Below are 19,765 nucleotides of genomic sequence, written 5' to 3'. Positions count from 1 at the left end.
CACACACACACACACACAGATTACACACACACCGTGACACACACACAGGTTACACACACACCGTGACACACACACAGGTTACAAACACACCGTGACACACACACAGGTCACACACACACACACCGACAGATACACAAAAGACAAAGATCCCCCGTATAGCCTCAGCATACTGTTGGGGCAAGTGCTACACCTGTGAAGAGTAATAATAATACACGTGCACGCACGATGACTCACGCGCGCGTTATTCAAGGAACTCGGGCGGTCATCTGCTGTAAATGCGGAACTCTGCTTTGCCCTGCACCCTCCCTGCCTCCCTGCCTGACAGTTCTGAGTTGTGTCGGGGTGTGTGCGTGGTGGTGTCGTGGCACGTGTTGTTTGTTTGTTGTTGTTGTGGTGGTGGTGGTTGTGGTGTCGTGGCGCGCGTGTGTTTGCTGTTGTCGGTACAGGTGAATGTTTAAGTTGTCACTGGTGCGGTGATGAATGTGTGTGAGTTGTGAATGATGGTGGAATACAGCGGGCAGAGTTGATAGAGTGATGGTGTTAGTGTCATCATGATTAATGTCATGACGGTGGTGGAGGAGGTGGAGGTGGCGGAGGTAGACTGCGGAGTGGCGGATGGTGTCCGGATTTCTGTCGGAGTTGGAAGTGAAAGGTAAGAAGGAGTAGACACGTCCAGCACATAGACACAAACACACACAGACACAAACACACATAGACACGAACACACACAGACACAAACACACAGAGACACGTGCACACGTACACACACATACACGTACACTCACACACACCTACACACATAGACACGAACACACGTACACACACAGACACGTACACTCACACACACCTACACACATAGACACGTACACACACAGACACGTACAGCACATAGACACGTACAGCACATAGACACGAACACACATAGACACGAACACACACAGACACAAACACACATAGACACGAACACACACAGACACAAACACACAGAGACGTACAGCACACAGACACGAACAGCACATATAGACACGTACAGCACATAGACACGTACAGCACATAGACACAAACACACAGACACAAACACACAGAGACACGTACACACACAGACACGAACAGCACATATAGACACGTACACACAGACACGTACAGCACATATAGACACGAACAGCACATATAGACACGTACACACAGACACGAACAGCACATAGACACGTACACACACAGACACAAATACACAGACACAAATACATATAGACACTACACACACAGACACAAACACACAGACACGTACACACACAGAGACACGTCCAACACATATACACGAACAGCACATAGACACAAACACACAGACACGTACACACAGAGACACGTGCACACGTACACACACAGACACGTACACACAGTGACACATACACACAGACACAAACACACAGACACACAGACACACACACACAGTGACACATACACACAGACACAAACACACAGACACACAGACACACACACACAGTGACACATACACACAAACACACAGACACACATAGACACGTACACACACATACATATACACACAGACACACAGACACAAACACACAGAAACACGTACACACACATACACATACACACAGACACACAGACACGAACACACAGACACGAACACACACAGACACATACACACAGAGACACAAACACGCACAGACACAAACACACAGAGACACTACCACACATAAACACGTACACACACATAAACACAAACACACACAGACACATACACACAGACACGTACACACACAGAGACACGTACACACAGACACGTACACACACAGAGACACGTACACACAGACACGTACACACACAGAGACACGTACACACAGACACGTACACACAGAGACACGTACACACAGACACGTACACACACAGAGACACGTACACACAGACATGTACACACACAGAGACACGTACACACAGACACGTACACACAGAGACACGTACACACAGACACGTACACACACAGAGACACGTACACACAGACACGTACACACAGAGACACGTACAGCACATAGACACGTACACACACAGACACATACACACACAGACACGTACACGCACAGACACAAACACACAGAGACACGAACACACATAAACACAAACACACAGACACATACACACAGACACGTACACACAGAGACACGTACACACAGACACGTACACACACAGAGACACGTACACACAGACACGTACACACACAGAGACACGTACACACAGACACGTACACACAGAGACACGTACAGCACATAGACACGTACACACACAGACACATACACACACAGACACGTACACACACAGACACAAACACACATATACACGAACACACATAGACACTACACACACAGACACGTACACACAGAGACACGCACACACATAGACACATACACACAGACACTACACACACAGACACATACACACAGAGACACGTACAGCACATAGACACGTACACACAGACACAAACACACACAGACACAAACACACACAGACACGTACACACACAGACACGTACACACATAGAGACACTACACACACAGACACAGCACACATAGACACGAACAGCACATAGACACGTACACTCACAGACACGAACACACAGAGACACACACAGCACATAGACACAAACACACAGACACGTACACACACAGACACGTACAGCACACAGACACGTCCAACACATAGACACATACACACACAGACACGAGCACACACAGACACAAACACATAGACACAAACACACAGAGACAAACACACAGAGACACTACACACACAGATACACTACACACACAGACACGTACACACACAGGCACGTACACACACACAGACACCTACACACACAGACACGTACACAGACAGCACGCACAGACACGTACACACATAGACACGTACACACAGAGACACGTACAGCACATAGACACGTACACACACAGACACGTACACACACAGACACAGCACACACAGCCACGTACACACACAGACACGTACACACAGAGACACGAACACACAGAGACACGTACACACACAGACACTACACTCACAGACACGAACACACACAGACACTACACACACAGACACTACACACAGAGACACGTACACACACAGACACACACACACAGACACGAACACACAGAGACACATACACACACAGACACATACACACACAGACACGTACACACACAGACACGTACACACAGACACTACACACACAGATACGTACACACATAGACACGTACACACACACAGACACTACACACACAGACACGTACACACACAGACACTACACACACAGATACTACACACACAAACACTACACACACAGACACTACACACAGAGACACTACACACACAGACACTACACACACAGACACTACACACACAGACACGTACACACACAGACACGAACACACACAGACACGTACACACACACAGACACTACACACACAGACACTACACACACAGACACTACACACACAGAGACACTACACACACAGACACAAACACACACAGACACGTACACACACACAGACACTACACACACAGACACTACACACACAGACACGTACACACACAGAGACACTACACACACAGACACGTACACACACCGACACGAACACACACAGACACGTACACACACACAGACACTACACACACAGACACTACACACACAGACACTACACACACAGAGACACTACACACAAAGACACGTACACACACAGACACGCACACACACAGACACTACACACACAGACACGTATACACACAGACACATACACACAGACACAAACACACAGAGACACTACACACACAGACACGTACACACACAGACACTACACACACAGACACGTACACACAGACACGTACACACACAGACACACGCACAGCACACGTACACACACACAGACACGTACACACATAGACACGTACACACACATACACACAGACACGTACACACAGACACGTACACACAGAGACACGTACACACACAGACACGAACACACACAGACACGTACACACACAGACACGTACACACACAGACACATACACACAGAGACACGCACAGCACACGTACACACACACAGACACGTATACACATAGACACGTACACACACATACACAGACACGTACACACACAGACACGTACACACAGAGACACGTACACACACAGACACCTACACAAACAGACACGGACACACACAGACACGTACACACACAGACACGTACACACACAGACACGTACACACAGAGACACGTACACACACAGACACCTGCACACACAGACACGTACACACACAGACACGTACACACATAGACACGTACACACACAGACATATACACACATAGACACGTACACACACAGACATATACACACATAGACACGTACAGCACACAGACACGTACACACACAGACACGTACACACATAGACACGAACACACACAGACACGTACACACAGACACATACACACATACACACGTACACACATAGACACGAACACACACAGACACGAACAGCACACAGACACATACACACAGACACGAAAACACACAGACACGTACACACACAGACACATACACACATAGACACGTACACACATAGACACGTACACACACAGACATATACACACATAGACACGTACAGCACACAGACACGTACACACACAGACACGTACACACATAGACACGAACACACACAGACACGTACACATAGACACGTACACACAGACACGTACACACATAGACACGTACACACACAGACCACGTACACACACATGCACACACGTACACACAGACACGTACACACACAGACACGTACACACAGACACGAAAACACACAGACACGTACACACACAGACACGTACACACACAGACACTACACATAGACACAGCACACACAGACACGTACACACTCAATAATTAGACTCAATGCAGTATGTATACTTAAGTACAGGCAATATACATTGCATGCCTGGTCACGTGTCAACAGCGGCGGTGACTTCACCATGGCGCTTGTGCCAGGCTAGGTGCACTTTGAGGCCACGTGAAAGTGTCGAAAGCTCTCCAGGAGGAGGTCACGGCACAGACCCAGGTGGTGCCATGGGTCGACTGCTGTGCCAGGCTAGGTGCAGGAGGAGGTCATGGGACAGACCCAGATAGTGCCATGGGTCGACTGCTGTGCCAGGCTAGGTGCAGGAGGTCAGGGGACAGACTCCAGGTGGTGCCACAGGTTGACTGCTGTGCCAGGCTAGGTGCAGGAGGTGGTCACGGGACAGACCCAGGCGGTGCCATGGGTTGACTGTTGTGCCAAGCTAGGTGCAGAAGGTCACTCGACAGCGGAGCTGTGCCACGCTACGAGGATGAGTGGGGAGGTCACGAGTTGACCACGAGATGGAAGCTGCCTTCGACCAATGATCGTCAAGCATCACTCTTTAATACCATGCAGATATAAACACATTGTCCTGCGGAGGGAGCTGGTAGGAACGTTGGGTTGCTCGGTCAATGGCCAGGGTCAACGGCGGCGTGGTGTATTCCGCAAATATGCCCGACTGTGAGGGCGGGCACAAGCCGGCGTGAGCAGGTTAAACGTTGAGTTTTATAAGGGCACCACGGGGTGACCAGCCCCTCCCCACCCAGCCCCACCCCTCCCACCCCCCACCCAGCCCCACTCTCCCCACCCAGCCCCTCTCCACCCTCCCCACCCAGCCCCTCCCCACCCAGCCCCACCCCTCCCACCCCCTACCCAGCCCCACTCTCCCCACCCAGCCCCTCTCCACCCTCCCCACCCAGCCCCTCCCCACCCAGCCCCACCCCTCCCACCCCCCACCCAGCCCCACTCTCTCCACCCAGCCCCTCTCCACCCTCCCCACCCAGCCCCTCCCCACCCAGGCCCACCCCTCCCACCCCCCACCCAGCCCCTCCCCACCCTCCCCTCTCCACCCAGCCCAACCCCTCCCATTTTTGGATTTACGACGGACGGACGGACACAATAATCCCCTGTGGGCTGGTGTAACCAGGAGGTTCCTACCAGTATCAAAGTATGTGTTGCTACGCGTTTCTTTCACTTTCCTGTCTGTCTTGTCGTTGCCAGCATGGCTCACGTAGTTGGCCACGTCTTGTCTGGCAGATGTTCATTGCACTCCGAGATCTTCTCTATCTGGACCCGGCGTGCATCCAAAAACGTTGTGTGGATGAATCTAGATCTTAAGTTTTCGTGACTGCAATGATCCATACTCTTTAGTTCTTTCGGTAAAGTCACGGAGGTATAAAATAAATTATACCAACGTGATCTTCTTGGTTCTTTCGGTAAAGTCACGTAGAAGGGAAGTAGTAAAATAATAAAAATAAAACACAATTAAATAATTCTCACGACGTTTCGACCACAACGCAAGCAGCTGTCCTCAGGTGAAGACGGCTGCTTGCGTTGTGGCCGGAACGTCGTGAGAATTATTTTATTATGTTTTATTTTTAGAATTTTACTACTTCCCTTCTACGTGACTTTACCGAAAGAACAGCGTGCCGGTTGGTGGTTCCAAGCCCCGGGGCTTGATTTTGGTGATTTTCGATAAGTGTATTGGTTTAGCCATGTTTGTTTGCTGTAGTACAGAGTTAGACTGATGGCCTTAATCTAAGTTGTCTTGTGGTTGTTGTTGTTGTTTGACTTGCATCCCACGGGGATTTTTGCACACAGCGTTGGTGTACGGTGTTTTTTCTGCAATATTTTACTGTCTTTTCTTGAATCTTCTGTTTGCACTCAGTCACATATTCACTTTAAGATGTTTTTTTGTTCATGTTTTTTGTTTTTTGTTTGTTGCGGTTGCACCCGATTCAAGAGCCGAATGGCTCACAGGCCTATACCTAATACATGAACTTGAAGTCCAACAGCCTCCAGCCACGATGGTTGAGTTGATCCATCCACCACCTTCGCTAACACCACCCTGACCAGCGCGGTGAAGTATGGTCAACGGGTCTCCACCGCAAATGACACGAAATTGTTGAGACCCTTCATCCAGCAGTGGATTGACCAAGGGCTGTATGCGGCCTGGCATGGTGGAGGTAACAGCGCAGTAGTTAACGATTTGCTTCTCACAGTCAGGCGGGACCTGGGTTCGATTCCCGACTCGGGCATCTTACTGTGTGGAGTTTGTATGATCTCCCCCTGTTCTAGTGAGTGAGTGGAGTTTGTATGATCTCCCCCTGTTCTACAGAGTGAGTGGAGTTTGTATGATCTCCCCCTGTTCTAGTGAGTGAGTGGAGTTTGTGTGATCTCCCCCTGTTCTACAGAGTGAGTGGAGTTTGTGTGATCTCCCCCTGTTCTAGTGAGTGAGTGGAGTTTGTATGATCTCCCCCTGCTCTACAGAGTGAGTGGAGTTTGTATGATCTCCCCCTGTTCTAGTGAGTGAGTGGAGTTTGTGTGATCTCCCCCTGTTCTACAGAGTGAGTGAGTGGAGTTTGTGTGATCTCTCCCTGTTCTACAGAGTGAGTGGAGTTTGTATGATCTCCCCCTGTTCTACAGAGTGAGTGAGTGGAGTTTGTATGATCTCCCCCTGTTCTACAGAGTGAGTGAGTGGAGTTTGTGTGATCTCTCCCTGTTCTACAGAGTGAGTGGAGTTTGTATGATCTCCCCCTGTTCTACAGAGTGAGTGAGTGGAGTTTGTGTGATCTCCCCCTGTTTTACAGAGTGAGTGGAGTTTGTATGATCTCCCCCTGTTCTACAGAGTGAGTGAGTGGAGTTTGTGTGATCTCTCCCTGTTCTACAGAGTGAGTGGAGTTTGTATGATCTCCCCCTGTTCTACAGAGTGAGTGAGTGGAGTTTGTATGATCTCTCCCTGTTCTACAGAGTGAGTGGAGTTTGTATGATCTCCCCCTGTTCTACAGAGTGAGTGGAGTTTGTGTGATCTCTCCCTGTTCTACAGAGTGAGTGAGTGGAGTTTGTATGATCTCTCCCTGTTCTACAGAGTGAGTGGAGTTTGTGTGATCTCTCCCTGTTCTACAGAGTGAGTGAGTGGAGTTTGTATGATCTCTCCCTGTTCTACAGAGTGAGTGGAGTTTGTGTGATCTCTCCCTGTTCTACAGAGTGAGTGGAGTTTGTGTGATCTCTCCCTGTTCTACAGAGTGAGTGAGTGGAGTTTGTATGATCTCTCCCTGTTCTACAGAGTGAGTGGAGTTTGTATGATCTCCCCCTGTTCTACAGAGTGAGTGGAGTTTGTATGATCTCCCCCTGTTCTACAGAGTGAGTGAGTGGAGTTTGTATGATCTCCCCCTGTTCTAGTGAGTGAGTGGAGTTTGTATGATCTCCCCCTGCTCTACAGAGTGAGTAGAGTTTGTATGATCTCCCCCTGTTCTGCAGAGTGAGTGGAGTTTGTATGATCTCTCCCTGTTCTACAGAGTGAGTGGAGTTTGTATGATCTCCCCCTGTTCTACAGAGTGAGTGGAGTTTGTATGATCTCCCCCTGTTCTACAGAGTGAGTGGAGTTTGTATGATCTCCCCCTGTTCTACAGAGTGAGTGGAGTTTGTATGATCTCCCCCTGTTCTACAGAGTGAGTGAGTGGAGTTTGTATGATCTCTCCCTGTTCTACAGAGTGAGTGGAGTTTGTATGATCTCCCCCTGTTCTACAGAGTGAGTGGAGTTTGTATGATCTCCCCCTGTTCTACAGAGTGAGTGGAGTTTGTATGATCTTCCCCTGTTCTACAGAGTGAGTGGAGTTTGTATGATCTCCCCCTGTTCTACAGAGTGAGTGGAGTTTGTATGATCTCCCCCTGTTCTACAGAGTGAGTGGAGTTTGTGTGATCTCCCCTTGTTCTACAGAGTGAGTGGAGTTTGTATGATCTTCCCCTGTTCTACAGAGTGAGTGGAGTTTGTATGATCTCCCCCTGTTCTACAGAGTGAGTGGAGTTTGCGTGATCTCCCCCTGTTCTACAGAGTGAGTGAGTGAGTGGAGTTTGTGTGATCTCCCCCTGTTCTACAGAGTGAGTGGAGTTTGTATGATCTCCCCCTGTTCTACAGAGTGAGTGAGTGAGTGGAGTTTGTATGATCTCCCCCTGTTCTACAGAGTGAGTGGAGTTTGTATGATCTCCCCCTGTTCTACAGAGTGAGTGAGTGGAGTTTGTATGATCTCCCCCTGTTCTACAGAGTGAGTGGAGTTTGTGTGAACTCCCCCTGTTCTACAGAGTGAGTGAGTGGAGTTTGTATGATCTCCCCCTGTTCTACAGAGTGAGTGGAGTTTGTGTGACCTCTCCCTGTTCTACAGAGTGAGTGGAGTTTGTATGATCTCCCCCTGTTCTACAGAGTGAGTGAGCGGTGTTTGTATGATCTCCCCCTGTTCTACAGAGTGAGTGGAGTTTGTATGATCTCCCCCTGTTCTACAGAGTGAGTGAGCGAAGTTTGTATGATCTCTACAGGGAGTGAGTGAGTAATTGAGTGATTGTTAGTAGAGTTTGTATTATCTCTCCCTAGTTTACAGAGAGTTTCCTCCGAGTTCTTTTCCTCCCAAAAGCTACAACTTAAACAACCCCCATTCGTAACAATGCGACTGACATTGCCCAAGCAACATCCCAATGCCGCACAATGAATTCTACTGCAAATTATCTCCGTTGCGTTCACACGTTTCGGTGGAGCAGAAGCAGCATTAACCACCCCTTCTGCAAAAAAACTAAAATCGGCAAGACCCTCTTGCAAATTAAGTCTTGAGACTCGGCGATGACTTACCGGCAAAGCGAGTGTGATCATGCAAAACTTAGCGGTGGACTTTTTTTTGGAGAGTGGGTGGGGTCTGTAATTTTCACTCTTATCGGACATGCAAATGATCCTCGTTGCGCGATTATTCCGCATGCGAGTAGCAGATAAGGTCGCCGTGGTCTTACAGGACACCGGCTAGTTCCACTCACACGGAGGCAACAATGGAACCACTTGAAATGTCACGTCGGGGAAATTTTCGAGGGTTAACTCTTCCCCGTTGTATTCGCTTGCCGTTAAAACTAAAATTGTAAGAGTAAACCACGTGGGGTGTTTTTTACACGCTTTAATTTAACTCACTCTCTCTGTTGTTGTCGGTGTTGTCGGTGTTGTCGGTGTTGTTGTATCCTCAAATCCTGTAACTCAATATTAACCACTTCCCAATGTGGTATTGACTGCAAACTTGGTATACTTATGTCATCCTGATGACAATGCCATATTCTATCATTAAAAATTAAAGTATATAATGTAAACCATATTTTTTATATGTTACGTTTCGGCTTGGGTCTAATTGTCCACGCTCAACTAACGTTGGCTGCAAATCACCACTGCCACTTACGTTATTGGCAAAGCCTCGGGGCCACTTCCTGGAGTCGTGGAGTTCTGCCATTACTCGTACGGTACATTTCATTAAAGCGTGTTTTAAATTTTTTTTTTAATATTACTTATTTTTCGTGCTACCAGGCGTAAGGGCCACCGGGGCTGTGTGAGTGGGTGGGTCAGACGCGACACAGACCATCACATGATAGCCCAACGAAGCTGGCATCTTATCGTCGTCATCGCCACGTGGAAATGTATAGCAGAAAAATACTCAGAACGGGTGATGTTGATTCTAAATGTGGAGGGGTGGGGGGGGAAATCCACGCGACCACGGGGAGAGAGAAACACACGCAAACTCCAAATATACAGCAGCAGGCGTCGTCAGGGTTAGAATCGAACCCACGACCTCCTGTACACCAGGTGAGGTAGTTACATCTCCTAGCCACCGTGATGATGATGAGAGAGAGAGAGAGACACGCAAACTACAAATATACAGCAGCAGGCGTCGTCAGGGTTGGACTCTAACCCACGACCTCCTGCACACCAGGCGAGGTAGTTACATCTCCTAGCCACCGTGATGATGATGAGAGAGAGAGACACGCAAACTCCAAATATACAGCAGCAGGCGTCGTCAGGGTTAGAATCGAACCCACGACCTCCTGTACACCAGGTGAGGTAGTTACATCTCCTAGCCACCGTGATGATGATGAGAGAGAGAGAGAGACACGCAAACTACAAATATACAGCAGCAGGCGTCGTCAGGGTTGGACTCTAACCCACGACCTCCTGCACACCAGGCGAGGTAGTCAACATCTCCTAGTCACCGTGATGATGATGAGAGAGAGAGAGAGACACGCAAACTACAAATATACAGCAGCAGGCGTCGTCAGGGTTGGGATCGAACCCACGACCTCCTGTACACCAGGTGAGGTAGTTTGATCCTACAAAAATACATTTATTTCACCCATGACTAATGCGCAAGAGATTCTCGCAACATTTTTCATATATGATATATATACTTTTTTAATAACATTGAAAATTGTTCAACATTTCAAAATGAAAAACTTTTACAATAAAAATTTTTAAACAGATTTTATTACATAATATTACGAGCAACAATTGTCCATCTGACCTTCCAGAGTGTTTTTTGCTTTGCTCGCAGGTGAAATGAGGTGCCCAGGGTTTGCCTTAAACTAATGTAAAGTTGACAGATGTGAAAAAGGAATAGCCCTTGCTCACGGCGGGGCTTACGGCGTAGTACCTACATATTTTTAAATCCTTTATATTAAGTTCGCTTGCTTGCTTAGGACCGTGCAAATCTTTCGGTCGTTTTTTTAACCCACTTCCCGTGATCCAATCGAGCTGACATTTTCCACACAGACTCGTTGTGCGTGACAATTTCTTTTCGTGAAAATTTTTTTCCAAAATTTTACACTGTTTAGGGATTTTTTTAAAATATTTAATTACCAATTGCTTAATGCTGGCAGACAATCATCTGACCCATAGGTGGCAGCCATCTCAAGCCAGAGGACGAGAGGACTCTAGCCGCCACGCATATAAAGGATTTATAGTGAAAAACTTTGTTTTTACGGGTTAAATTTTTTACGTAATACCCCACCTTTGGAGAGCCAAGCACGTGACCACACACAAACCCCGCCACAAACCCACACACAACTTTTGACTTATATATATAGATTTCTATTACTGGAAAGGTATAGAATGTTCTAGACGTTACTCCAAGTCTACTCAGCACTAAATCTATCTGGAATGTTCTGGAAAATAAAAACATTAAAAAATATCACTCTCCTGGTCGCAAAAGCAAAGTTTGTGGGTAATAATAGCCATTTTCTTTACTTTTGAGGCATAAGCAATTAGGAAATAAGACTTACCACCCAGGAACAAAAATTGTTACACAGTGGAAGCGTGGCGGTGAGGTTTCGGAATCTGCAAGCCCGAGGCTACTTTGGGCTCGCCTTCCCATCAACCAGAGGAGAGGAGTGGTGGCCGTGGTTACTTATGCCCCACCGAAGATGAATATCAGTGGAGGGATGCAGGCAAGGCCGATGAGTCAAATGCCATCTATGACCTCCTGTCACAGGTGCTGGCTAAAGTGGTCCCTCGGGATAGAGCCATCCTGTTGGGTGACTTTCATACCCGAGTTGGTCATGATGCTGGCACCTGGTCTGGAGTGATTCGAAGGCATGGGACAGATCAGCTCTATACCAATGTTAGGATGCTGCTGGACTTTTGTCCAGCCCATGGGTTTGTAATTACCAATACGCTGTTCCGGCATCGGCGCATTCACACAACATCATCGATGCATGCCAGGTCGAAGCAAGAACATCTGTTGGACTTTATAGTGACAGGACAGCGGATGCGAGCCCATGTCCTTGTCCTTGACACCAGGACCTACCATGGAGCTGATCTGCCCACTGACCATCGACTTGTCATCTGTCAGATGCGCCTGCCATTCTTCCACTCCGGTGATGTGTGTATACCCAGGACCTTATTCAAACCCATAGTGACCTGGTCTCAGCTAGCTGATGAAAGTTGCAAGCGAGAAATTCATCATCGCTTGCAGCTGGGGTTTGCATCGTCCCCCATTCCTCGTGATGTCGAGGGGAAATGGGCTGATGCAGCTGCATTAGCTGCCTTGGATACACGGTCCAGACCTCACCATAGACCCTGGCTGACATAGGAGGTGTTCAGGCTGGCTGAGAAAAAACAACAGGCCCACTTTCATCGTCTATGGCATCCCACAGATAATGAGGAGGATTACCGCAGCCTTCGATGAGATGTTCAGAGAGCCATGAGGTGCTGCAAGGATAGGTAGTGGTCGCGGATTGTTGAGATGGAGTCTGCCTCAGTGGGCCGCAATCACAAATCACTCTTTAATTTCACACCTATCACCATCATTAGGGGAATACACGGTGATCCAATCTCCGACCCCCAGGAACAGGTTTGCAGATTTGCTGAGCATTTCTGTGAGGTCTTGGAGGAGGGGAATCCCTCAGCCTGGAAAACATGGGGCAAAGTGGGGATGACCCTGCTGAGGCTGCGATGCCTCGAATATTGGAAGTAATCACCCCCTGTGAGTGGCTGGCTGAGGTGCCATCTGTTGAGGAAGTACTGAACGCGATCCAGAGTCTGAGACCAGGAAAGACACCGGGCAGAGATGATCTCCCAAGCGAAATGCTGAGGGAGGGTGGCGTTTGTGCGCAGACTGCCCTACATGACATCATAACAACAGTTTGGGCCACTGGACAGGTTCCACAGGACTGGAAGGATGCCCTGGTGGTCCCCCTCTTTAAGAAGGGGGGCCGCACAGACTGTAACAACTACAGGGGCATCTCACTCCTCAGTGTGCCGGGAAAGGTCCTGACAAGGATTAATCAACATCGCCTTGCCAGGCACGCTGAGGAGAGGCTTGCGGAGCACCAATGTGGTTTCAGGAAATGGCGGTCCTGTACAGATGCCATATTTTCTGTCTGTCTACTACAGCAGAGGTGTAGGGAATTCCAACAAGACCTACATCTCTGCTTTATTGACCTGGTCAAGGCCTATGATACCATCAGTAGGCCTGGGCTCTGGGTTGTTCATGCTTTCAGAGTCCCTGACTCTCTGCTCATGATCATTAAGGACCTTCATGATGGTGAGCGGGCCTGGGTAATACTACGTGGCCGGGAGTCGGAACCATTCCCTGTTGACCTTGGGGTGCGACACGGATGTCCTCTGGCTCCCACATTGTTTAACATATATTTCGACCACAGAGTTTGTGAAGCCTTCGATGGCTGTACTGGAGGAATTTCCATCTGGTACAGATACAATGGGAGGCTGATCGATGCCCAGGTGCGTTCAATGGATGGCTGCGTATTGGTCAACCATGTAGTGTATTTTTTGGTTATTTCCGGTAAAGTCACGTAGATAGAAAAATAATAAAAAAAAACTAAAAACGCTAATTGTAGATTTTAGCCTGGTTCTTAATCGGAGTGGGTGTACTGGCAGTCTATAATGTGGATTGTAGCAATGGTTATTAGCTGGGTGTGTACTGGAAGTCTTTAATGTAGACTGTAGCCTGGTTCTTAACTTTGGTGAGTGTACTGGCAGTCTATAATGTAGACCGTAGCCTGTTTTTTTAAGCTGGTGAGCGTATTGGAAGTCTATGATGCAGACTGTAGCAATGGTTCTTAACCTGAGTGAGCGTACTGGCAGTCTATAATGTAGACTGTAGCCTGGTTCTTAACTTTGGTGAGTGTACTGGCAGTCTATAATGTAGACCGTAGCCTGGTTTTTAAGCTGGTGAGCGTATTGGAAGTCTATGATGCAGACTGTAGCAATGGTTCTTAACCAAAGTGAGCATACTGCAAGTCTATAATGTAGACTGTAGCCTGGTTCTTAACCTGAGTGAGCGTACTGTCAGTCTATAATGTAGACCTATTCTTGGTTCTTTCAGTAATTTAAATGTAAAATCTATATAAATAAAAAGAAAAAAATACGACGTTTCAATCGCAACACAAGCGGTCGTCATCAGGAAAAGGGGGGTTAGCCTCTAAAGGAAAACTGTTTATAAAGGTTTAGAGGTGGGCGTAGTCCAAGTGTGTCAGCAGCATGGGCAGGGCAGTTAATATTCATGTAGGAGAAAGCAACGCCAACGCAGTGGGTCTACACCAATCAAAGGGCCGCCAGGCAATCATTGCACCTCGCTCCACACACCCACACAGCTGACGGTGGAGGTTGACAAGAAAACACAAATCAAGTCATGACCCAAAGTGGTTGATGACCTCTTTCCAATGATTGCTGAGTTTATAACCATCCTCTCGGTTGAAATTGTGTCTGTGTCTGTATATATGGATGGCTTCATGAACTAATCTTTGTTGATCGCCAGTAGGCTTGCAAAGTACCAACGTCTTAGAGAAATAAATTTCGCGTGAAGCAGCCGCATTAAAGTAATGATCAGCCACGGCAGAAGTATTGGTCCTACCGTGTTTCAGATCTACCTTGTGTTCACGAACAGGGTCCGAGACATGTCGCTTAGTTTCCCTAATGTAACTGCTGCCGCAGACACAGCTTTGTTTGTGATATTTCATGTCAGGAATCTTGTCCTTCACAGATGATCTGATCCCATCCGTCACCTGCATCCTCACCACCCCTCACACCTCCCACCAACCCTCACCACCACCACCCTCACCACCGCCCTCACCACCACTCACTCCAACCCTCAGCGATGCCGATGCCTCTCCTCCTCAACGCCGCTTCGAACAGCATCATCAACACCACCATCAACAACAACATCAGCAGCATCATCAGCAGCACCACCATCAGCAACATCGGCAGCGGCATCATCAGCGGCAACATCAGCGGCAGCAACATCAGCGGCAACATCAACGGCGGCAACATCAGCGGCATCACCAGCGGCAACATCAGCGGCCCGGGCTGCCAAGTCGACGGCAACTTCACGCCCGTCTTCCTGCCCAGCATCTACGGCGTCTCGCTCATCCTGGGCGTCGTCGGCAACGCGGCCGGCATCTTCTGCTTCTGCCGCCACATGCGCCCCTGGTCGCCGCTCACCGTCTACATGCTCAACCTCGCCGTCTCGGACCTCTGCTACGTCCTCTCGTTGCCCTTCCTCATCGACTACTACGTGGCGCGCACCTGGCGCTACGCCGAATGGCACTGCAGGGCGCAGCGAGCCACCTTCCACGCCAACATGTACGCCAGCATCCTCTTCCTCACCGTCATCGCCGGGCACCGCTACGCCGGCATCGTCCACCCGCTGCGCTGCCGCGGCGCGCCCCTGGCCGTGTCGCGCCGCGCCAGCGCCCTCGTCAGTGCCGCCGTGTGGGCAGCCGTCGCCGGGCTGGTGCTGCCCCAGGTGTGGTTCGTGCGGCTCGGCGTGGCGAAGGCGGCGGGGGCAGGAGGAGGGGGGGAAGACGTCGTGAAGTGCTACGACACGACCACCAAGGACATGCTGCAAGAATACCTGCCGTACAGGTGGGTGGGATGGATTTGCGTGGGTGGGTTGGGTGGATGGGTTTGGTTGGGTTCATGGGTCTCTGTGCGAGCGAGTCTATGGGTCTCTGTGTGAGTTTATGGGTCTCTGCGTGAGTCTATGGGTCTCTGCGTGAGTCTATGGGTCTCTGTGTGAGTTTATGGGTCTCTGTGTGAGTCTATGGGTCTCTGTGTGAGTTTATGGGTCTCTGCGTGAGTCTATGGGTCTCTGTGTGAGTGTATGGGTCTCTGTGTGAGTCTATGGGTCTCTGTGTGAGTTTATGGGTCTCTGTGTGAGCTTGTGGGTCTCTGTGTAAGTCTATGGGTCTCTGTGTGATTCTGTGTGTCTCTGTGTGAGTCTATGGGTCTCTGTGTGAGTCTATGGGTCTCTGTGTGAGTTTATGGGTTTCTGCGTGAGTCTATGGGTCTCTGCGTGAGTCTATGGGTCTCTGTGTGAGTTTATGGGTCTCTGTGTGAGTCTATGGGTCTCTGTGTGAGTTTATGGGTCTCTGCGTGAGTCTATGGGTCTCTGTGTGAGTTTATGGGTCTCTGTGTGAGTCTATGGGTCTCTGTGTGAGTCTGTGGGACTCTGTGTGAGTCTATGGGTCTCTGTGTGAGTCTACGGGTCTCTGTGTGAGTCTGTGGGTCTCTGTGTGAGTTTGTGGGTCTCTATGCGAGTTTGTGGCTCTCTGTGTGAGTCTGTGGGTCTCTGTGCGAGTCTATGGGTCTCTGTGCGAGTCTACGGCTCTCTGTGTGAGTCTATGTGTCTCTGTGTGAGTCTACGGGTCTCTGTGTGGGTCTATGTCTCTCTGTGTGAGCAAGTCTGTGTGGGTGGTGGTCGATCCACGTGTCGAGTGGACACAACACGAACCCTCCCCCCATGCCCCCCCTGCCCCCACCGCCCCTCTGACTTCCCGCAGCTTCGTCCTCTCCGTCCTGGGATTCTTTGTCCCGTTCTGCGCGATGCTCTTCTTCTACGGCTCCGTCGTCTGCGCCTTGGCCGGCACCTCCGACGGCCGCTGGGGAAGAGGAGGAAGAGGAGGAGGAGGAGGAGGGGGGGTCACGGGCCAGGGGACGGCGTGCGCCGTGACCCCCGCCGACCGCCGGCGCACCAAGCGCATCGTGGGGGTCACGCTGGTGCTGTTCGCCGTCTGCTTCCTCCCCTACCACGTGATGCGCCTGTGGAACCTCCTGGTGAGGCTCTACCCGCCGGAGGAGTGCGCCACCTCCACCAACGTCTACCTCACCTACCAGGTGAGCTGTGGCGGGCGGGCGGGTGGGTGGGTGGGTGAATGAGTGAATCGGTGGGTGAATGAGTGAATGGGTGAGTGAATGGGTGGGTGAATGGGTGTATGGGTGAATGAGTGAATGGGTGGGTGAATGAATGAATGGGTGGGTGAATGGGTGGGTGAATGAGTGAATGGGTGGGTGAATGGGTGAATGGTGACTGGGTGGGATAAATTGGTGGCTGGGTAGGTGAATAAGTGAATGGGTGGGTGAGTGGGTGCTGGGTGGTTGGGTGGGTGATTTGGTGGCTGGGTGGGTGAATGGGTGGTTGGGTGGGTGAATGAGTGGGTGGGTGAATGAGTGAATGGGTGGGTGACTGGGTAGGTGAATGGATGGGTGAATGGGTGGTTGGGTGAGTTAATGGGTGGTTGGGTGAGTAGGTGGCTGGGTGGTTGGGTGAACGGGTAGTTGGGTGGGTGAATGGGTGGTTGAGCGGGTGGCTGGGTGGGTGAGTGGGTGGCTGGCTGGGTGGGTGGCTGAGCGCGTGGCTGGGTGGGTGAGTGGGTCGCTGGGTGAGTGGGTGGCTGGGTGGGGGGTTGGGTGGGTGAGTGGCTGGCTGAGCAGGTGGCTGGGTGGGTGAGTGGGTGGCTGGGTGGCTGGGTGGGTGGGTGGGTGAGTGGGTGGTTGGGTGGCTGGGTGGGTGGGTGGTTGGGTGGGTGGCTGGGTGGGTGGCTGGGTGGGTGAGTGGGTGATTGGGTGGGTGGCTGGGTGGGTGGGTTGGTGGTTGGGTGGGTGGGTGGTTGGGTGGGTGGCTGGGTGGCTGGGTGGGTGAGTGGCTGGCTGAGCAGGTGGCTGGGTGGGTGAGTGGGTCGCTGGGTGGGTGGCTGGCTGGGTGGCTGGCTGGCTGGCTGTGTGTCTGCGTGTGGGCAAATGTTGTGGCTGACACACCCCCCCCCGCGTCTCCCCCCCTTCTCCGTGGCTAGGTGACGCGCGGCCTGGCCAGCCTCAACAGTTGCCTGGACCCGGTGCTCTACGTGTTCGCCAGAGGCGGCGTCCGCTCGGCGCTCCGAGAGAGCCTCCGCTCCGTGAGCCGCTCCGAGCTCAGCCGCCTCTCCCTCCGACACCTCGACCGCATCACCGCCCTGGGGAGCGCCGGCGGCGGTGGGCCCGGCGGGGAAGGGGCGGCCACGGGGGAGCCGGACGGTGCCGGGGGCTGTGCGGGCGACTGGGAGAAGCTGGGGGGCGACGTGGACGAAGACCTGGGGGAGGTGTTTGAAGAGGCAGGGCGGACTACGAGGACGAAGCATCGGTGAAGGGGCTCCCCCCCCCCACCCACTCCCGACCCAGAAAGGTAGGGGGAGGGAGGGGGGCGGTGGACAGACGCGAGGGAGGGAGTTACGGGAAGGTCCGTCGTTCATTCTGCCCGGTGTTCTTCATCGCAAGGCCCATACCCCGGGGAGGCCGCTGACGTGCGGGCCCTGCTGGTGGCCTTCAATGCGGCCCTCTGACGTGCAGCCCCGGCCCACCCCCCCCCCGGCTCAACAATCCACAAAGAGTGGAGACCACCACCACCACCAGCATCATCATCATCATCGTCGTCCTCGTGCTGCTGTCAAAACCCCCAATGGTGTTTCAAATGTTGCGGCAGAGGCCCTAACACACACACACTGATGATGGTGAAAGTGTCCTCCCTTCCGAAAGTTTGGCGAAGATCACCGCCTTAAGTGAACACGGTGGCACCTTTTCGCGCGTGAGTTGAGACTCGGGGTGAGAAAGATGTACGTGTATGTTTTTTTTTTTAATGTACGTTACATTTCTTTGGCACCGTCCGTAGTCAACCGCGCTAATCAAACAACAACAACAAGCAGTTCCAAAGAAATGCGTTTGTCAATCTGGACGATGACTTAAAAGTGCACAGTATGGCTCCCAGCGCCTTCCTAATATCGTAAATGAAGAGAACGTTCCAGACGGCCGCAAGCGGCGCGTCCGAGAGCTCTGCGCGATTGCGTTGACCGGAGTCATGTTTGCATAGACCGCAACACCTGCAGTCATAATACAAACAAAAGACATAACTCTGATAATGTGCACTGTCCTTGAAGTTGATTGGTTCACACCCAAGACAGCTTTCCTTAGAGCCTAGTCTCACATGGGTTGGCGTCATCTGGTCCAACCCATGTGAGACTAGGCTCTAAGGAAAGCTGTCTCGGGTGTGGACCAATCAACTTCAAGGACAGTGCACATA

The 19,765-nt window shown here is 50.7% G+C and overlaps 1 protein-coding gene across 1 annotated transcript; it reads left to right on the top strand.

The window, feature by feature from the left end:
- Positions 1-367: 367 nt before the first annotated feature.
- Positions 368-18,836, top strand: LOC133357221 (P2Y purinoceptor 1-like). Its single transcript, XM_061575051.1, has 4 exons — positions 368-652; positions 15,419-16,299; positions 17,217-17,550; positions 18,507-18,836. Exons 2-4 carry the CDS (start codon positions 15,533-15,535, stop codon positions 18,834-18,836), a joined length of 1,431 nt encoding a protein of 476 aa, XP_061431035.1. The 5' UTR covers positions 368-652; positions 15,419-15,532.
- Positions 18,837-19,765: the final 929 nt, after the last annotated feature.

This window comes from Lethenteron reissneri, chromosome 57, assembly GCF_015708825.2.
Source record: "Lethenteron reissneri isolate LAM-NWPU_2019-01 chromosome 57, ASM1570882v1, whole genome shotgun sequence".
In the NCBI taxonomy this organism is placed as follows: domain Eukaryota; kingdom Metazoa; phylum Chordata; class Hyperoartia; order Petromyzontiformes; family Petromyzontidae; genus Lethenteron; species Lethenteron reissneri.
Note: the sequence above shows the minus strand (reverse complement) of the source record. Positions and strands in the feature narration are given on the sequence as shown.